Source organism: Schistocerca americana, chromosome X (genome assembly GCF_021461395.2).
Source record: "Schistocerca americana isolate TAMUIC-IGC-003095 chromosome X, iqSchAmer2.1, whole genome shotgun sequence".
Taxonomy (NCBI): Eukaryota; Metazoa; Arthropoda; class Insecta; order Orthoptera; family Acrididae; genus Schistocerca; species Schistocerca americana.
In genome coordinates this window covers 92,210,542-92,233,503 of record NC_060130.1, presented here as the reverse complement: position 1 = coordinate 92,233,503, position 22,962 = coordinate 92,210,542, and the positions used below count along the sequence as shown (strand labels likewise).

The 22,962-nt window shown below is 39.0% G+C and overlaps 1 protein-coding gene across 1 annotated transcript in view; it reads right to left on the bottom strand.

Moving 5' to 3' along the window:
* Positions 1-4,541: 4,541 nt before the first annotated feature.
* The window catches only part of LOC124554975 (guanine nucleotide-releasing factor 2), a 364,194-nt gene continuing 345,773 nt past the window's right edge, over positions 4,542-22,962 (bottom strand). The window contains exons 17-18 of the mRNA XM_047128714.1: positions 7,910-8,041; positions 4,542-7,642 (exon numbers count right to left, since the gene is read on the bottom strand). Coding sequence (XP_046984670.1) covers positions 7,510-7,642; positions 7,910-8,041 — 265 coding nt within the window. The 3' untranslated portion in view covers positions 4,542-7,509. The remainder of the gene's footprint in view (positions 7,643-7,909; positions 8,042-22,962) is intronic.

The window sequence follows — 22,962 nt, the reverse complement described above, 5'->3', positions numbered from 1 at the left end:
TTACATTCTATTTCTGAATGAGCAGATATTGCAACTGCATTCTTCTGTTAGCTGCTGCTTATCCATGTGGATATTGCACAGGAAAAAAATGGAGGCACATACAAATTTTCATCGCATCACACAGGTAAGTGATAACATTTATTACCAATATAAAATTGATAGTTTATAGGTTTGTATATAGCTTATTCAAGAATACGAGGACAAAACTCTCATATTATTTAAATGCTTGTTGCGTAAAGTCAAACTGAAACAGTTAATGCCACATCAACAAAAAATAACCAATGTGTCAATAATTAAGATAAAAATGTGAAATTGTACCCTCATAGAGATATATTTCACTTTTTATTTTTAATTATTAAGATGTGTGGCACCCTTTCCCCATATACATGATTTCTAATATCCTTGGACACAAGTGACACAGTCAGCCAAGGCGTGGATACTAAAGCTGAGAGCAGAATGTTGTTGATAATTACAATGCTGAATTATGTATAAATTATTCAAAACAAAGACAGAAGTTTAAAAAAAAATTTCTTTTACTTTCAAGAGCTGCACCTAGGAAATAGGAAGGTGTTTCACATTGACAATGCAATATTTGGAACTTAGGGGAGACAACATATGTGTTTTCCATTTTATGTTCAATATTTCATGAAGGGATATGTGATTATTAAAAGCTTGGCATTTGTATTCTAGTCAGGTTACAAAATTCATTGTTTTGTGGTTTATCTGTATTTCAAGTAATGAACTATCATATTCTAACAATAATTTTCCTTCAGTGACTTTTTCCCACAATTGTACCAAATTATCAAGCTACTTTGGTTATAATACACTGTTGCAAATACATCAGCAATGTGTAAATGTTACAATTTTATGTGGTGCTTAGGAGCACTGCTCTTCCAAACACAGTTTTCTCTCAGTTAAATGAATAATAAACATGGTGGTTACAATAATTATATCTTCCCACATGTCTGGAATCTAGCAGACTAGAGATTTTTATTGTGACTAGACAAAATTGTGCAACATGTTGTTTAATCCACAGTTGTTGCAGCACTAATATATTATTTCTACATGGGAAAAAAATGAAGGATCAAAAAAGAAATTAGAAAATCAAAATCAAAGACTATACATGTCTTTTCCCACACTGCTTACAATAGAATTATCCCACCATTAGTTGTTAATACAATCTTAATTTGTGTTTATTCAATACATTCAAAGTGTCTCACTAGGTGTTCATGATTACTTGCATACTTGTTAGTACTGAGTGATGTAGTGCCAATCTAGTGTATATTACTACAAAAATATGATTAAGAGCATAAGCACAAATTAATTAGTATAAATTGCTCCATTTTTACAGAGTTTAGTAGAATTTTTGCATAAAAAATATTTCACAATGGCATTAGTTATGGACAAACACTTGTAAATGGAAGGAATGAGTTTAACACTAAGATAAATTCTTCACAAATTGTGGGACTCCAACTCATATTCACAGTTTAATAAGTATATCATATCTGGAGCCAAAATGTATACAAGCTTTTAGATGTTAACAGAATTGGTGCCAAAGGAAAATAAGGAATAAGGCTATAAAACTGTTCATTTTAATCTATGCATCCAGATAAATCAAGATTTCCCATTCTGTATAATGCTCGCCTATTTTATAAAAGTCTTCTTCCTGTAACAATTGTGAATGATAACTTCATACACAACCTTGGCTGATTATGACTGAGCACCATATGATTAAAAACACCACAGGACAGAGATGATAAATCACAATTTACATGTTGGCTACACCGTACTAAATACCACAGTTCTTGTTAATTATCTTCTACAAGAACAATGATCTCTAAATCACAACTACAATCATGAAACAAATTTAATCTGATCTGTAGATGCAAAGACACACACAAACAAAACATGAAACAAAAAGTAACTTTCAGAATTGTAATTTTCTTTACTTGGCAACAGGTAGAAAGGGTTTCAGAACATGAGACATGAGTCTATTTGAGATTAAGTACAAATGTGACTCAGTACCCTCTGTCAAGGGGGATAGGAGTATAAGCCTTGAACCCTCTCTCACCAGATGACGAAACCTTTCGTTCTGAAAGCTGACATCTGGTTCATGTATTTTTTGTGCACTAATTAGCAAACCTCTGATAATTTTTTTCTATCAATATTTGATAGTAATTTTTTAAAATACTGTTGGATGTAAGGAGTCATCAATCTTCTGTATAAACAAATCTTTGATAAATATATGATCAAAAACATATTCATGATAAGATGACTGATTTCATAAAATTCTGATAGCATTTGAGTGTGAAGGCTTATATATGTTTTGAATTTGATGCATATTTCCTGGTAATGGGATATTCTTTAGCATACAGCACTACAAACACTCAATGCATAAAGGTAAAGGAAACGTTTTCTTTCAGGTATGTTCACCTAAAGAATTATGACACAATGATATGCAACACTTATAAATTACATTAACAGAAATCAATACAGAAATACTGATTAGCACCTTCTTTTGAATTAAGCCACAGATTACTATGATTTCTATGTGAGTGAAAAGGCACTGTGCGATAAATATAAATATAACGAACAGAGGAAACAACACAATTCATAAAAGTAGCTGAAGACTCACTTTTTTAATCCTGGAAGAGATCTGTTCTACAAGATGTACTAAATTGTATTTCAAGAAGCTAAAACATGAATTACAACACTATTCAACAACTTTTAACCTTTTCCATTTTGTTAACAATTTTCCTGATGGAGTCGTGCACTTTTCATATTAGTTGACTATATGAGACTTTTCAGGTTGCAGACTAATTGAAAATGTAGAGAGATATATGAGACAATAAACTACTAACAGATGAAATGATACACTGAATATGGAATGATAAAAGTAATTTTGCTTCAGTTTAGACAATAATAGAAGACTACATCAAAAACATCCATAATAAACAACTAGATATCTGCAACAGCCATTAGTTATATTCAACAAAGAAGCAATCACATTTTCAGGCCCAAATGACAGACTTATGCATCTGAGCAGCTTTAAATAAAGCAAACAGTCTATCAAGGATAGTACAGGTTTTAAATAGCTAGATAGATCACCAATAAGGTGAGTGTCCTCATATAACCATGAAAATGGTACGGGAAACTTAAAATGTTCACTGATTTTTGTCTGTTTTCTCCACTACTGTTTCAATCTATCATCACAGGCTACAGTCCAGCAGATTTTCAGAAGTGAGAGCTGCAATTTCAGCAAAAAAAATGCTACAGACTATTTCATTTCTTTAATCGTGATAACGTAGTGCCAACAAATGTATCCAAAAGTAATGCAAGCCACTCAGTTTTCAACACTTACACTGTAGATCTCTAATATTAACTTCATTGTATTCCAGTTCTGTACTGGTAAGTTCACCAATATATAGTAGAACACAGGAACAATGAAAGAAAGAGAAAGGAAGAAATATAAGCAAGGAGCAAGCTCCACTGTAACAGTTTAAGCAAGAATGAAGTATTGACCATAAACAATATGAAAAGATTATTTGCTACAATATATGGACAATGAGTTTTGCTAACCTTAATCATAAATATCGTATGTTCTGTGTTTCTAAAGCTCAAATATTTTCTTACATACTTTATTTGCTGCTCTCATCAGTTGCATTAGGAGAAAACAACACACAATTTTTGTTGTTCTGTTATTTTTAAACATTTATTCAACAACACAAAAGGAAAAAAAGACACATAATGACTAGCTTCAAAGAAAAAAATCAACTATAAATAAAAATGAATGTGCATATCATTATTACTGAGGCAACAACATGCAGCTAATAAAAAACAAATAAAAATCAAATAATGATAATAATACTATTAATATTAGTATTAATGATGATAATAATAATAATAATGAGAAATGCAATATATATGGCACTTTCCTCAAAAGATATAAAATACATGCATTCATCATTCACATACTGTGACATGTAGAAACACAAGGTCCAACAATGGCCAAAGAAAATGTATTATGTACACTAAATTAAAACAACCACTCATATCTTTGTTTTGCATAAATTTTCTTGACTAAACCAGGTTGCATTTCTTTATATATTACCTAAAGACCGAAGTTGTAGTGCATCATGGATGAGGGTGATGCTAGTAGTGCTTTTGAACTCAAAGTTATTACACATACAAAGGATTCTTATTGAGTAATTTGTTTCTGTACTTTCAAATGCAACCTTCATTTTTTTTTTATAAACACTCAAAACAGCTTACTGACACAAACAGTATGAAATAAGTAAAACCACGATACTTATTAGTGTACTGGACTGTAATGTTCCACTTAGGCAAATTAAATACGAAATGAAGTAAACATATAACAAGGCTGTTAATGCCACATAACTGGAAATACAAATTTTACCAATGGCTCCAGTTTAGTGTTTCACAGAAGGATAAATCAAACCTTCTAAAGTAGCTAGTATAATAGTTGTAGTCACAAAATATTCCGTCATTTCTGCTATTTACTTTCCAAAATGAGTAAAAAAAAAAAAAAAAAAAGAATCCGTGAAATATACCAAATACTATCAGCAGTATAAAAAGTTAAAAAATAAAAAATCTCGGTGTATTTCAGAAGAGTACAGTGACAGTAAATGTTCGACAAAATAACTATAAAAATATGACAGTGCTACATACTAATAAAAAAGTATAGAACATCTTTAAGCAAAGGAAAATAAATTATGTCACTTCAAACACAACATCTTAGAAAAACAACATATTATTTTTAACTCCTCTGCCTCCTTCCCTCTCCTGAATATTTCTACAAATTTCTGTCACGTGTGACAACCTCACAATGACTTACAAATGTTAGATTATTAAGATTATTACCTTTATAGCAATATACACTGAAAAACTATAGTCTTTCTTCAGTCTCAAATGTGGAACAACAAATTGTGGCCCAAAAGATAACACACAATTCTCTCACCATATCAAAGGCAAAAAAGTGTTTGTGTGTGAACTTACTCAAAATTTACAATAAGTAAGGTGTCAGCATAAGCCTGAAACCAACTCTCAGATATGACTACAGCGGAAAAACAAGTGAAATATATACGAGCACTGAACAGTTCAAACTGACATCAGATGCAACAATATACAAACCATTAAGAGTTCATAATGGCACTTAACACACATTCATATTGACACACCACGTGTGAAATACTGAGATGACACATCTCTTCAATACAATATGGTTAACAGTAAAATGTGTAAAGCTTCAGAATCTTCAGTTCTGACGAATTAAAGCCGCACGGACACTGTGTGGACATAACAGCACAGACATTTCATACTGATGAAATGAGAAAAAAATGTAACATGTTATATAAAGAAAACCCACAGAAAAATTAAATACACTACTATGAATGTTTGAATGATCACATGAAGTGACCACATGTTCATGACACCAGAATAAGGATTCATTTGCCATTTAATGAAGGTCCAGCTGGTCTCATGATATCGAATCATTGCTGTTTAACCAGAGATATTATTAAGAGTATTAAAAACACTCACACAATAAAATGTACGTTGAAAGCACCATTATACAAGTATTGATTTTCTGGAAGTCACAAAGACACCTATTTTATGGTGGTATCTCTAAAACATTTTTGTAATTATTTGCATTCCATGTAAATAAAACATGAGAAAAAAGATCAGTAGATCACATTCAATTTCCTTGCAAATTATGAAATCTGATACCTGGCAAAAAAGAAAGAAGGGAGATTGGAGTTTAATGTCCTATCGACAGCAAGGTCATTAGAGATGGTGAATAAGCTCAGGTTACGAAAGGTTGGAAAGGAAATCGGCCATGTCCTTTTGAAAGCACCCAGCTGTTATCCACCAGCACTGAGACGAGAGATTTACCACCAAATGACCAATTGTCTACAAGTTATCAAATGGTGTGTTCTTTCTACTTTTGCTTCCTCATACATTTTCCATCACAGGACAGAGAAATCAGTTAGCAACAGCAATTCAAAACTCTGAATGTTTATGTTACATGGTATGTGTAATAAAGTAGTTTCTACCTGTGTGAATGGTTGTAACTCATTAAAATTTGAAAACTCCTTTTTTAAGTGTTTGGTACTGAAGTCAAAGGCACACAATTAACAATATGACAACCAGGCTGAAACACACACTCTTAATGGGGATGAAAAGCAACTCTGTAAAAGCTTAATACTATTAAGATGACAATAATTTTTAAAATATCCTTCTAAAGGGACTGTACTGTGACAACTATTCCCATAAACAGCTGCAACAAAGGAGAATGTGATCTGCTCATATTTACTGTTCTTGCTGACCGTTTTAACAAATTTATGATGCCCAGAGCAGTCAGTCACACAAAATACATGCCGAGCATATGCCTAACTCAAATGGGCATCATGAATACAAATAATATGTAAAAAAGCTACTGAATAGATCAGATACTTTTTTCTTTGGAAATAAACTGCTACATATCCCATTTAGTAAGTGAGAAAAAAATTTACATTTTCGTTACTGAGTATGGATGCTACATTCTTGAACTGATTACTACAACAGCTGCCCAACCACTCACCTCTAACCAGGACACAGAAGATAAAATGAATCTATTGCACCAACAAAACTTCCCAATTTCCTACAAGGTACATGATACTGGAGAAAGCTTTGAATTAATTCTTCAGGAAGCTTTTGGTTCTGTTCCGTAATATTTGCTTGATCAGTGTGACCATAGGTGTACTGTTAAACTTCCAGTGCAAACAATACTTAGTGTTTTCAATATGAGAACACCTTGTTCTCAGCATAATTAATTTCAGATATTAAGAATGAGATGAGAAAGTGAAGATGTTATAACACTCGCATCTTCGAATAAGGTATACTGGAATTTGACTCATAAGCTGCCACTAAGCTTCTCGAGTTTTTTTTCTGTGGGTCCAACAAAGGAAAACAAATACAATAAATCTACAAAAGCAGAATAAGTCTCATTAATGCTAGATACAGACTAAGATTACATTACAAAATTCTTCTAGTTACCAGACACACAATTTTGCCTTCAGGTCTGGCACAGTTAGAGCTGCAAGCACTGGAGCATCACAGAATACAATTTTAAGGACAATGCAAATAATAATAAATTTACAACTGATTGAATGAAAAATTCCCATTAATGATTTTTTACTGAATGTGAAAGTTGGTCCCCCTCAAATGTAAACCATTACATGCTTCAACAACAAAGGTGGAGGAAAACTGAAATTAGCTGCCTGAGATAATTATTTCACTCACATCTGCCATCTTACAAAAATAAATAAATAAGTATACTATCACAAGTACTTGTACATCAGCGATAAAATTATAAAATTGCATACAAAAATATTATTTAACAAGACGACAAAATACATAAAGCATTTTTATGACCTTCAGAACAGCTGTTTAATCAAAATTGCTTCATGTCAGACACGATGTGAGCTGTGATGTAGTTATACTAATGTGAATTCACGACTGGGGCTTCTTCCCCCCTCGTGGTTTAATTGACTCTGAGATCTGCCACATTGCTTCTTCACATAGAAATTCATCAAAATTGTTGAAGAAAGCAATAATTCGATCATGCTTCTTGAAGGAGTAAGTTCTGAAAGAAATGTTTTTAATGTTATACTGTCAGATCATACACAAAACATTCAAAATCTGTAATTTCAGCTACTTTGTGACATAACTGAATTAAAAAGTCTGTAAAAACCAGATAAAAATAAATCAACTGGCTTTACAGCACAATTATGGCAAACGCGTCCTCAAACTAGTGCACTAAAAATTAATATTAATTATAATTAAGTGCTGTATAAATCAAATACATTAACAGAAAGCTTGTGGAGCCTGTGCATGAGTTATTGATACATACCCTTTCTTGAATCTCTTCATATTTTCCACAATATGAAACTGCTGCCATCGTTTTGAGAAATTAATTGCACCCTCAGGCAGGTAATCATTGTTGCCAATGTGAACAAATGTCAGATCCTGAAGAACTAGGCCACTGTAAAGAACGAAAATTGTTGAGTAATCATAAGACTCTTGGTATATCACAGATATTAGGTGAAGAATAAAACTGGAATTGGGTAACTGATGCTGCATGAATGAAGCCTCAGCAATACACATCACAGGCAAAACTGTATGGGTTACTATCTGAAGGCAAGTTGAAAAATGTTTAATTTTCATACCTATAAGTTTCAATTTCTTCCTTAAATTCAAACATAACTATCACTCACAGATTAGGCCTTACAAAGAGAGGTTCCCAACACTGGGGTTCCCAACACTGGGGTTGCGATGTAGGTTAAGGTACAAGGAATCACAGCCTGCAGTCATTTCCATTGGTGGGATCTTGTAGGCAGGTAACAAAAATTTAAAAAATAAATTTAAAAAAAAATTAAGACTTTCTCTTAATGCAGTTTTAAAAATAGACTGGTAAGCGGAAGTTCTGAAAAATGTTGGTAGGTGCTGCCACAACTAACTTCTGCAATCGAATATATGTAGTGCTACACATGCATGCTTTGCAGGCACAAAGATAAATACTGGCACCAAAACCTCTGCATCAGTAAATAAATTAAAAACAAGGTAGAAGACGAATGTAAACATTGTGCCATGTATTCTTTTGTGTTTGCTGTTATCTCATTTAAATCCTGTCTGCCTAATGAACTACGAAACTAGAGTGAGACAACAGGAAATGCGGTAGAATATACATATCATGTCATGTTTATATTCATATTATTCTTATGCTGAATAGTGATACAGTCAGCAAATGAAGCACGGCAATTGACTACATTTTTAAATCTACGATGACTCTAATTTCTGTGCAGAATGTACTGAAGATGCGGCTGCAAAGATTTTCAAACGGAGAAAAATTTTCGCTAAACTCTTGTTCAGAACACCATCACGTGCAGTTATTTGGTTTTTGTTGATCATTATCAAAGAAAGCAGCAGTGTAAGTAACAACAAATAGCAGTCTCTTGCCATTGTATCAGTAAAGAGACAGTTCCTCTCTCTTTTTTAACTGTAGGCAGTGGTAGCACGCACAAAAGCAAGCTATGCCGCGAGTGGCGACAGGTCGTGAACACTCATTATGAGAATGTGACAAACAATGCATGACACAGTACAATAATGCATTTTCAGCCTAGAGTGACGTAAACACGTATAACAAAGAGAATGGTACAACTCCGCCAAAGCCGGTCCCAAGCCCGGTTGAAAAAGGAGGAGGGGGAGGAGTAACAACCTCGTTAAAAAACCTTGGTTCACCTGGCCCGGGTGATAGTACCTCGTAAGGGTCCCTTGCCAGGGTAACGGTGAAGACCTCAACGGCAGTGAAGGCGGAGATGAAGATCATCGGAACGGCGGAACTGGCGGTAGAGGTGAAGATTAACCAACGGTCCAGAAGGCGGAAGAAGACACTATATGTCCCAACGGCTTTTGGAGCGGAAGAGTTATCTTCAATCAGCAGCGTCTGTACTTCAGAGAAGCGGCTGCGAAAGGCGTCTGTACTCCAGAGGAGCGGCCTGAATTAACTTCTTAGTGTAGCGAACTAAGTCTTAGTGGAAGGAGGTGTATACCTCTGGAAACAACAGCTTTAACCAAGTATCAGAAATGGAAGGTGCAATGAGAAAGTTTCCTCCCCGTGGTGGTAATACCGCCGAAGCTGGGCATTCGGATCCGGGGGCCCAGCATCATTGCGCAACAGACCAGTCGGAGGGTCCTAGGATCCCTAACGCTAAACATAGGAACAGACATCAAACGTTCATAGGAACACTGAACGTGAACTCAATGCTGAGAACAGGTAAACAAAAAGAACTGACAAAACTAATGGATGAACACAAACTAAAAGTTCTGGCTATACAAGAAACAAGATACCCAGATGAGGATACAGTACAGGCAGACCAGTACAGGATTTATAAAGGGAAACCAGCACAGATAGTAAAGAATACAAAAGGTCTTCGGGTATATGGCACAGCATTTGTGATACATAACTCATTTTCTACTAAGGTACTAGAATTTAAATCTAAATCACCAAGAATATCATTGATAACATTCAGAAATAAAAATAAAAAGTACACACTTATAAATGCCCATGCACCAATAAATAAAGACAACCAACAAAATCCAGAGAAAGTGCAGACATTTTGGGAGGAGCTGGAAGAAACAATAGGGAAGATCCCTGAGCAACACACTACAATTCTGTTAGGAGACTTTAATGCACAAATTGGAAGAAACGAATTATCAAAAAGCACAGGGAGGTTTACAGCACACACTAAAACTAACATGAATGGCCAGAGATTAGTAGAGTTTTGTGAGAAATTCAAATTGAACATTATGACAACTAAATTCCAGAAGAATCCCAAAAAACAAACAACATGGAAATCACCGAACAAATTACTTGGCGAGTTCCAGATTGATCACGTGGCAATAAGTTATGATAATTCAAGGGACATTCAAGATGTACAGGTGGTGAAAGGGGCCAACTTTGATTCTGACCATTATCTGACCAAAATTAAGACGAAATTAACACCAGAAAGAAGTCACAAGAGTGAAGAAACAAAAATAGCCAAATACAGAGTACAGGACTTAATGCTCAATCAGCAAGCCTTAGACGACTACAAGGAAAAGACAGATAAAATCAAAAGTCACAAATGGGAAGAAATTGCAACCTCAATACGAGACGCAGCAGAACAAACAATTTTACTAACCAAAAAGAAAAAGCATCCCTGGTGGAATGAGGTCTGTGAGAAAGCACTACAGAAAAGAGCCAGAACTTGGGAGAAATACAACTCAACCAAAAGGCCAACTGACTGGGAGCAGTTCAAAACGCAAAGACGTGAAACGACGAAAATCATTAAAAGTGAACGAAGGAAATATGACACACAACAAATACAGAAAATACAAGATGAATTTTCTAAGAATAATACACGCAATTTCTTTCAAACATTCAGAACTACAATAACAAGATATAAACCACCGACACTCTGCTTCAAAGATGAAAAAGGAAATCTGATCACCAGCGTGGAACAAAATTGCCAACACCTAGCGAACTACTTTGAAACGCTGCTAAGCTGCAAAAGACCTGATGAAACCTTGACATTTGAGAAGCCTAAGAATAAGCTACCAGACTCTGAACCACCTAATAAAGAAGAAATTAAAGAGATCTTGAAAGGATTGAAAAACAATAAAGCATCTGGTAAAGATTCGTTAGTCGCGGAACTACTGAAATACGCAGGAGAAAACTTAATAAATAATTTCGAGGCGTTGTTTGAAGAGATTTGGAATACAGAGAAGATTCCGGAGGAATGGAAGACAGCATTGATTCATCCGTTACATAAGAAGGGTACCAAGACAAATGCAAATAACTACAGAGGTATCTCATTGTTATCAGTGGCCTATAAGATCCTATCCAAGGCACTACAAAACAGGATTGAAAATCAGGTAGAGAAAGAACTGGGTGAATATCAGGCTGGGTTTAGAAAAGGAAGATCATGCAGTGAACAGATATTCAGTCTACTCTCCATAATACAACTTCGCGCACGCACATCGAAAAATCTAGTAATTACATTCATAGACTTCAAAAAAGCATATGATTCTATTGATAGACCAACTCTGATTAACACATTAGAAGAATTTGGGATTGATGATAAAAGCAAAAGTCTAATCCAGGAAACCCTTACGGGAACAAAATCGCAAGTGAAGTTTTTGGGTAGATTGTCACAACCGTTTGTAATTGGAACAGGTGTTAGACAAGGGGATGGGCTTTCCCCGCTGTTGTTTAACATTGTCCTTGAAAAAGTGGTCAGGGAATGGAGAAAGAAGATGGCAGAAGCTGGAGTGAAAAATGGGATAACGTTAGGAAGAAATAAAACAAAAATTGAATGTCTGGCATTTGCTGATGACATGGCAATATTGGCAGATGACATCGAAACAGCAAAGATTCAGATAGAAATGCTGCATGAGATCGCTGAGAAGACAGGTCTACAAATATCGTATGAAAAGACAGAACTGATGATACAGGACAAAACAGACCCAACACAGACATTGCAAACTAAATATGGAATAATTAAGAGAGTTCATAAATTTAAGTATCTAGGGGAATGGATTACACCGACAGGGTTACCAAATGTTTCACTACAGGAAAGAGCAATAAAGATGGAAACGGCATACCAGCTATGCCGAAATGTATACAATAAAAAGTCGATCTCCATCAATGCCAAGCTCAGGCACTACAATGCGGTAATAAAACCAGAAAGTTTGTATGCGATTGAATGCATCCCACTGAACAGAAAACGTCTGTTGGAGAAATTGGAAATAAAAGAGAGAAAAATACTGAGAAAGATCTTAGGACCTAAAAAGGATGGACAGGATTATAAATTGCGATCCAATAGAGAGTTATACGAGAAAATTGAAAAACTGACAACATCCTTTAAAAAGAGAAGACTGAGTTTCTATGGGCATGTCAAAAGAATGGCACCAGAAAGAACGGCAAAGAAAATCCTGGAATACATGGAAAGCAGAAAGACACAAATTAACTGGCTGAAAGAAGTAAAAGAAGACATTGCAGAAATGAACATTATACCAGAGACAGTTTACAACAGAATGGAATATAGGAATGCCATCAACAAAATACAGGGATTCAAAGACCGAACGCAATCAAAGAAGACGGGAACAACCTGGTCGCAAGAACGTAAAGAAGCCCACTCAGAAAAAATGAAGAAGTACTGGGAAGAACGCAAGAAAAAGCACAAGAAATGACTGATGCTTAGCGTAGTCCAAAGTTGACTGTAACGAATAATAATAATAATAATAATAATAAAAGAGAATGGTACTTATCAGATCAAATCAATATAAGCAATAGATTCAAACCAGATGAAGCACATGGAAAAGGAAGGGTACGTGTATAAACACGAATGGAGCACCTGGTGTATAGCAATGGCTACCTGGTAAAGCTTAACTGCTAAGCTTACGACTCGAACCAAACTACTGTAGCTGTATCTTCATCTATTCGACCTAAATTGTGTCTCATGTTACAATGGACCAACTTTGTTTTGATTTGGACGTGCGGTCTAAAACTTTACTCTCCACTTGAATTTCGAGTCTCAAATTTCAGGTGTGGCTTAGATTCGGGATTTTTTTCCCGTTTATTTCATGTCTCATTTTTTCAGGTGCAGCTTAGATTCGAGTAAATATAGTATTTCTAATTTTTCCTTTAGGAATGGTCAGTTTCCTGAACGATTAAAGTACTCAGTAGTAAAGCCACTTTATAAAAAGGGAGAAAGGGATAATGTAGATAATTTTAGACCTATTTCTATGCCATCAGTGTTTGCAAAAGTTATTGAAAAGGCAGTGTATGTAAGGATAATTGGTCATTTTATATCACATGATTTGCTATCAAATGTACAGTTCACCTTTAGAAGTAATTTAACAACTGAAAATGCTATATACTCTTTTCTCTGTGAGGTATTGGATGGGTTGAACAAAAGGTTTCGAACGCTTGGCATATTTTTTGATTTAACTAAGGTATTTGATTGTGTCGATCACAAAATATTGCTCCACAAGTTTGACCGTTACGGAATGTGGGGAGCAGCTCACAACTGGTTCACCTCTTACTTTAGCAACAAACAGCAAAACGTCATTATTCACAATGTTGATAATGGCTGTGATGTGGGGAACAGTCAAGTGGGGGGTGCCCCAGGGATCAGTGTTGGAGCCACTCCTGTTACTTATTTATGTAAATGATATGTCCTCTAGTATTACTGATGTTGTTGTTGTTGTTGTGGTCTTCAGTCCTGAGACTGGTTTGATGCAGCTCTCCATGCTACTCTATCCTGTGCAAGCTTCTTCATCTCCCAGTACCTACTGCAACCTACATCCTTCTGAATCTGCTTAGTGTATTCATCTCTTGGTCTCCCTCTACGATTTTTACCCTCCACGGTGCCCTCCAATGCTAAATTTGTGATCCCTCGATGCCTCAAAACATGTCCTACCAACCGATCCCTTCTTCTAGTCAAGTTGTGCCACAAACTCCTCTTCTCCCCAATCCTACTCAATACCTCCTCATTAGTTACGTGATCTACCCACCTTATCTTTAGCATTCTTCTGTAGCACCACATTTCGAAAGCTTCTATTCTCTTCTTGTCCAAACTAGTTATCGTCCATGTTTCACTTCCATACATGGCTACACTCCATACAAATACTTTCAGAAACGACTTCCTGACACTTAAATCTATACTCGATGTTAACAAGTTTCTCTTCTTGAGAAACGCTTTCCCTGCCATTGCCAGTCTACATTTTATATCCTCTCTGCTTCGACCATCATCGGTTATTTTACTCCCTAAATTGCAAAACTCGTTTACTACTTTAAGTGTCTCATTTCCTAATCTAATTCCCTCAGCATCACCCGACTTAATTTGACTACATTCCATTATCCTCGTTTTGCTTTTGTTGATGTTAATCTTATATCCTCCTTTCAAGACACTGTCCATTCCGTTCAACTGCTCTTCCAAGTCCTTTGCTGTCTCTGACAGAATTACAATGTCATCGGCGAACCTCAAAGTTTTTACTTCTTCTCCATGAATCTTAATACCTACTCCGAATTTTTCTTTTGTTTCCTTTACTGCTTGCTCAATATACAGATTGAATAACATCGGGGACAGGCTACAACCCTGTCTCACTCCCTTCCCAACCGCTGCTTCCCTTTCACGCCCCTCGACTCTTATAACTGCCACCTGGTTTCTGTACAAATTGTAAATAGCCTTTCGCTCCCTGTATTTTACCCCTGCCACCTTCAGAATTTGAAAGAGAGTATTCCAGTCAACATTGTCAAAAGCTTTCTCTAAGTCTACAAATGCTAGAAACGTAGGTTTGCCTTTTCTTAAACTTTCTTCTAAGATAAGTCGTAAGGTCAGTATTGGCTCACGTGTTCCAACATTTCTACGGAATCCAAACTGATCTTCCCCGAGGTCGGCTTCTACCAGTTTTTCCATTCGTCTGTAAAGAATTCGCGTTAGTATTTTGCAGCTGTGACTTATTAAACTGATAGTTCGGTAATTTTCACATCTGTCAACACCTGCTTTCTTTGGGATTGGAATTATTATATTCTTCTTGAAGTCTGAGGGTATTTCGCCTGTCTCATACATCGTGCTCACCAGATGGTAGAGTTTAGTCATGACTGGCACTCCCGAGGCCATCAGTAGTTCTAATGGAATGTTGTCTACTCCCGGGGCCTTGTTTCGACTCAGGTCTTTCAGTGCTCTGTCAAACTCTTCACGCAGTATCTTATCTCCCATTTTGTCTTCATCTACATCCTCTTCCATTTCCATAATATTGTCGTCAAGTACATTGCCCTTGTATAAACCCTCTATATACTCCTTCCACCTTTCTGCCTTCCCTTCTTTGCTTAGAACTGGGTTGCCATCTGAGCTCTTGATATTCATACAAGTGGTTCTCTTCTCTCCAAAGGTCTCTTTAATTTTCCTGTAGGCAGTATCTATCTTACCCCTAGTGAGACAAGCCTCTACATCCTTACATTTGTCCTCTAGCCATCCCTGCTTACCCATTTTGCACTTCCTGTCGATATCATTTTTGAGACGTTTGTATTCCTTTTTGCCTGCTTCATTTACTGCGTTTTTATATTTTCTCCTTTCATCAATTAAATTCAATATTTCTTCTGTTACCCAAGGATTTCTATTAGCCCTCGTCTTTTTACCTACTTGATCGTCTGCTGCCTTCACTACTTCATGCCTCAGAGCTACCCATTCTTCTTCTACTGTATTTCTTTCCCCCATTCCTGTCAATTGTTCCCTTATGCTCTCCCTGAAACTCTCTACAACCTCTGGTTCTTTCAGTTTATCCAGGTCCCATCTCCTTAAATTCCCACCTTTTTGCAGTTTCTTCAGTTTCAATCTGCAGTTCATAAGCAATAGATTGTGGTCAGAATCCACATCTGCCCCAGGAAATGTCTTACAATTTAAAACCTGGTTCCTAAATCTCTGTCTTACCATTATATAATCTACCTGATACCTTTTAGTATCTCCAGGATTCTTCCAGGTATACAACCTTCTTTTATGATTCTTGAACCAAGTGTTAGCTATGATTAAGTTATGCTCTGTGCAAAATTCTACAAGGCGGCTTCCTCTCTCATTCCTTCCCCCCAATCCATATTCACCTACTATGTTTCCTTCTCTCCCTTTTCCTACTGATACTGATAACTTTAAAATATTTCTGTTTGCTGATGACACTAGCTTGGTAGTATTGGATGTTGTGTGCAACATAGTGCAGTTCACGACGTAAGTTCACGGCTTGTAGAAAATAAACTAACGCTAAATCACAGTAAGACTCAGTTTTTACAGTTTGTAACACACAATTCAACAAAACCTGACATTTTAATTTCACAGAATGGGCATATGATTAGTGAAACTGAACAGTTCAGATTTCTAGGTGTTCAGACAGATAGTAAGCTGTCGTCAAAAGCCCACACTCAGGATCTCATTCAAAGACTTAATACCGCCATTTTTACTATTTGAACGGTATCTGAGGTGAGTGATTGTTCGACACGAAAATTAGTCTACTTTGCTTATTTTCATTCGCTTATGTCATACGGTATAATATTTTGGGGTAACTCTTCCCATTCTAAAAGGACATTTTTGGCTCAGAAACGGGCGGTTCAGGCAATAAGTGGTGAAGTTCACAAACCTCTAGTCGACCCCTATTCACGAGTATGGGATAAAAAGAAAAAAAGGTTTGATGGTACCAGAAATCAAACCCAGATCCCTCTGTACCAAAGAAAGCAATGTTAACCATGCGGCTATTGAGGCAGTTCCCTACTGCTTAAATTACCTGAAATAAAATAATAAGTAACTTAATTAGACATAGCAAGCAATTCTAGGGAGAGAGGGCTCCGGTTCTATCAGCAATTGGAATCGTTTGGCACAGCATATGACTGATGTCCCTGCCTCATTGGAAAGCATCAGATGCAGATCCTCAGCAGCTTTTGCGGTGGCCAGTGGGCTGCATCAGCCATGCAGCTACACTGCTCAGTGCCCATTCCAGCCACAGCCACAGCCACAGCTCACAGTACTCTGAATCAGTTACAGACAATGTCTGATACAAAAGTGTCATTTACATACAGTTGTATATGATGAAAAACTAATGGAAAAGGTGTCCAAATGCCTTTACCCAGGTCGCTGAAACGTATCACTTCAAAGTCACTCCACAAGTGCCTCGAAGTTGGCAGTACAACTCACAAACAAACGAGGAATGTGAGGTGCTGCATATTCTGAACTAATTTCAGCACAGCGACAAAACCCAGTTTCGACATTCCTACAAGGTTTCTGCTTACGACATTGACATTCCACATTACCGCCATCTATCAAAACGTAGTATGTCGGTGTGCGACCACCTGCTTCTATATAGTTGTGTTGTTTTACCACTTTGACTACAGTCTTTGTTTATTAAAAAAGTCTCACCAAAATGACATCATTCACCGAGCGACAATCTGTCACTTTACGGAGTGCTGTCATACAGTCGGGTTTTAAATCACAACAACATATGCACGCGTTTTACAAGCAAGAAAAAGAATTTGTTTCTGTTCGTGGGCATCCATCAATTTCTCCTGATAAAGTTTTAGAGTGTAGTTCGAAAGCTCTAGGACTCGGTCAAATTGGAGGAAAACAGAGCTACTTCAAAACTTGTAAGATACTGAAGTAAATGATGTGGAACAAAGCCCTTTTGGAGAGAACAGAGTATTTTTAAGTAATCCTGTAAAGAGAACAACAATCCTCATTCAGTTACAGATCTTGATTTATTCCAAACAGAGGCAGTTTGTTGGCACATTTACAGATACTGTAGTAGGAAAGAATACTCCACAGTAGTGAGTTGTCAATTTCTTTAAAAGAATGTGAACTTTTTCTTTGTGTGTGTGTGTGTGTGTGTGTGTGTGTGTGTGTGTGGAGGGGGGGGGGTTGAGGCACATCACTTAAAATGGTGTTAAGAAGTATGAGTTTCTGCTTTAAGAACTTAGACGGACAAAAACTGTTGCTCAAAAAAGATCATGTTCTTGGGGCTCGTAGTATCTTCTTACAATTAATTACAGGAAAGTATATGCATTCAATTATATGGTTAGATGCAACCTGAGTCAATGCTAGAGAAGCAGTTGACGAATGCTTGACAGGTGATACTCCAAATAGCAGCAGCCATCAGCCAACAGGAAGAGGAGTCAGATTAATTGCAGCTCACGCAAGTTCTTCAAATGATTTTGAGCACTGTGGACTCTTTTAAGTTTTTAGATCGAGAAAAACCTGTGACTACCATGAGGATATGAACTGCCAATAATTTCTGCAGTGGTTTATAAATTTGTTGCTACAGTTTACTTTTCTTACTATATTTGTAATGGGTAATGCATCTTACCATTTAGTGCTATTAGACAAAACTCAAACAACTCGTGACTGCGAAGAATCTATGATGCAGTGGTTGCCAGTGATACACATTGCTGCAGCATGAGTATGACGTAGATGCTGTTATATTCCCTTGTGAAATAACATAGAAAAACCTGTGACACCTATTGCTTTATCACTGCCATTTCAACCCAGTTGAATTGGTTTGGAGTGATGTCAAGACTTACATTCGAAATAATAACAAGTCTTTTACTATAACAGAAGTGGAAAGGCTGTTGCATAAACATCTTACTATTGTACAAACCACCACAAGGAGAAAGAAAGTTTTTTTTTAGGGCGCACAACTACAATGGTCATTAGTGCCCAGACTAAGTTAGAAATGCACTGCGAGGCACAAGGTTAAAACAGCAACTAAAAGGGGCAACACTATAAAAGACATCGACAGGCAGAGGATTAAAACAAAAAAACAGCATAATCAAATGTCCTTAGGCAGGTTTGTCAAGTTGATAAAACAAAGAACGCGAGCAGCTGCTCCTGGGTCATCCGCTAAAATGGCATCCAGAGTACATTGCAGGCCAAGATCAAGATGCAGTGTATTAAAATCCGGACAGGACGTTAAAATGTGATGGACCGTCAGCAACTGCCCACATGGGCAGAACGGCACTGGCGCAGCCGTCAGCAGATGGCGATGGCTGAACCGGCAGTGTCCAATTCGTAACCGGGCCAAAACGACCTCCTCCCACCAAGAAGGGCGTGAGGAGGACATCCAAGCCGCGGGAAGAGGTTTCAAGGCCCGAAGCTTGTTGTCCGTAAGTGCAGCCCAATCGGCATGCCACAGCAATAAAATGCGCCGACAAATGACCCTGCTACAATCTGATGAAGGGACACAACAAGAAGCTGTCCGAGGCTGGAGGACCGCAGCCGTGGCCACGGCATCTGCAGCTTCGTTCCCAGGGATACCGACATGGCCAGGAACCCACATAAAGCTAACCGGAGAACCGTCGTCCACCAGCTGCTGAAGAGAGCGTTGGATCCAGTGCACGAAAGGGTGAAACGGATACAGATCACTGAGGCTCTGGATGGCCCTCAGGGAATCGGAGCAGATGACATAAGCAGAATGTCGGTGGCGGCAGATGTAAAGAACAACCTGGTAGAGGGCAAAGAGCTCAGCTGTGAAGACCGAACAATGGCCATGGAGCCGGTATTTGAAACTTTGTGTCCCGACAATAAAAGAACACCCGACACCGTCATTGGTCTTAGAGCCATCTGTATAAATGAAGGTCATATTAATGAACTTTGAACGAAGTTCGACAAAATGGGAGTGGTATACTGAACCAGGGGTAACCTCCATTGGGAGCGAGCTGAGGTCAAGGTGAACGCGAACCTGAGCCTGGAGCCAAGGTGGCGTGTGGCTCTCGCCCACTCTAAAGGTTGCAGGGAGTGAAAAATCAAGGTGTTGAAGGAGGCGACGAAAGTGAACTCCAGGGGGTAGCAGGGCAGAGACATACAACCCGTATTGACGGTCGAGAGAGTCATAAAAAAAGGAACGATAAGACGGGTGGTCGGGCATTGACAGTAGCCGACAGGCATACCGACAAAGCAGTATATCGCACCGGTAAGTGAGTGGCAATTCACCAGCTTCAGCATGAAGACTCTCGACGGGACTAGTATAAAACGCTCCGATCGCAAGACGTAAATCCCGATGTTGTATGGAGTTGAGGCGGCGTAAGATGGACGGCCGTGCAGAGGAGTATACGAAGCTCCCATAATCCAGCTTGGAACGGACGATCGACCGATATAGGCGAAGTAGGACGGTTCGATACGCTCCCCACGACATACCACTGAGAACACGGAGGACACTTAGAGAATGGGTACAATGGGCAGCCAAATATGACACACGTGGAGACCAGCTAAGTTTCCTGTCAAATGTAAGACCTAAAAATTTTGTTGTCTCCATGAATGGGAGAGCAACGGGACCAAGTCGTAAGGACAGTGGGAGAAACTCTTTGTAGCACCAGAAGTTAATACAGACCGTCTTCTCGGCAGAAAAACGGAAGCCACTGGCGACACTCCAGGAGTAAAGACGGTCAAGAGAACGCTTAAGACAGCACTCCAGGAAACATGTACGCTGCGCGCTGCAATAGATGGTAAAATCATCCACGAAAAGGGAGCCTGACATATCAGCTGGGAGGCAATCCATTATTGGATTGATCGCTATGGCGAAGAGAGCTACGCTCAAAACTGAGCCCTGTGGCACCCCATTCTCCTGGCGAAAGGTGTCTGACAGGACAGAACCCACATGTACCCTGAACTGTCGATCCATTAAAAAGGAACAAATAAAAAGAGGGAGGCGACCGCGAAGGCCCTATGTATGCATGGTGCGGAGAATGCCCACCCTCCAACAGGTGTTGTAAGCCTTCTCCAAATCAAAGAACACAGCCGCGGTCGGGTGCTTCCGCAAGAAGTTATTCATAATGAAGGTCGACAAGGTAACCAGATGGTCAACAGCAGAGCAGCGCCTACGAAATCCACATTGTACATTGGTAAGTAGGCGTCGAGATTCGAGCAGCCAAACCAAACGAGAGTTAACCATTCGCTCCATCACCTTACAGACACAGCTGGTAAGCGAGATGGGTCGATAACTGGAAGGCAAGTGCTTGTCCTTCCCCGCCTTAAGAATCAGTACAACAATAGACTCGCGCCAGCATGCGGGAACATGTCCCTCAATCCAGATGCGATTATAAGTACGAAGAAGGAAACCTTTACCCGCAGGAGAAAGGTACTTCAGCATCTGAATATGAATAGAATCAGGCCCTGGAGCGGAGGACCGTGACCGGGCAAGTGCATTTTCGAGTTCCCGCATGGTGAATGGGGCATTATAACTTTCACGACTCGAAGAGCAGAAGTTAGGTGGCCTAGCCTCCTCTGCCTGTTTTCGGGGGAGGAAGGCAGGGTGGTAATGAGCGGAGCTCGAAACCTCTGCGAAAAAGTGGCCGAAGGCATTGGAGACATCCTCAGGGGCCACAAGGACGTCATTCGCGACCATCAAGCCAGAAACTGGTGAGTGGACCTTAGTGCCAGATAGCCGGCACAGGCTACCCCAGACAACAGAAGAAGGAGTAAAACTGTTGAAGGTGCTTGTGAAAGCAGCCCAGCTGGCTTTCTTGCTTTCTTTAATAATACGACGACACTGCACACATAATTGTTTGTAATTGATTCAATTCGCCACCGTAGGGTGGCGTTTAAAGGTGCGTAAAGCACGTCGACGAGCCCGTAAAGCGTCTCTACATGCTGCGGTCCACCAGGGGACGGGTACGCGACATGGAGAAGAAGTAGTGTGAGGGATGGAATATTCAGCAGCAGTGAGAATGACTTCCGTGAGATGTGCGACCTGACTATCGCAGCTTGTGAAGGTTTGATCCTGAAAGGTCGCCCTGGAAGAGAAGAGCCCCCAGTCTGCTTTGGAGATGTTCCAACTAGTTGAGCATGGAGAGGGGGTATGATGCAGGAGATGGATAACACACGGGAAGTGGTCGCTCGAATATGTATCAGAAAGTGCATACCACTCAAACCGGCGTGCAAGTTGGGTATACATATAGAGAGGTCTAAATGGGAATAGGTGCGAGATGTGTCCGAAAGAAAAGTAGGGGTGCCAGTATTGAGGCAGACAAGATTGAGCTGGTTGAAAAGGTCTGCTAACAGGGAGCCCCTCGGGCAGGATGCTGGAGAGCCCCAAAGGGGATGGTGGGCATTGAAGTCTCCAGTTAACAAAAATGGTGCAGGTAGCTGAGCAATAATTTGCATCATGTCTGCCCTGGTAATGGCAGATGACGATGGAGTGTAAACGGTACAAATGGAAAATGTAAAAGTGGGGAGAGTAATTTGGACGGCAACTGCCTGCAGGCCGGTGTGCAATGTGATGGGATCATAGTAAATATCATCCCGGACCAGCAACATAACCCCTCCATGAGCCGGAATACCTGCCACAGGGGGTAGGTCAAAACGCACAGAGGTGTAGTGTGCCAAGGCAATTTGATCGCATGGGCGTAGCTTCGTTTCCTGGAGGGCTACGACGAGCGGATGGTGCAAGCAGAGCAGCAACTTTAAGTCCTCTCGGTTGGAGCGAATGCTGTGAATATTCCAGTGAATAAGTGCCATCGTGAGAAGAAAAAGGAAAAGAAGATGCAAGAAGGGGTCACCTCGAAGGCCGCTGAGGGCCTGGCTTCGAGCGAGCACTGCCGCCGCTATCAGTAGGCGGACAGTCATCGTCCATTGGTTCTATATGTTCATCGGCCATCTTGTTAAGATGGCCGGGAGGGGGAGCTTCCTCCGCCGGTGAACGGCCAGATGTTCGGCTACCAGCGGTGCGGCCAGGCGAAACGGATGACGGCCTGGGGCGGCAACCGCTGGGTGGCACAGGAGAAGAAATGCGCCGTGGCGGAGAAGGAGAACTGTGCTTTCTATGAGCCTTCTTGGAAGGTCGTTTAGTGGAAGTACTGGTCGATGGCTGTGAGTTCGAGGTACGTAAGAAGTC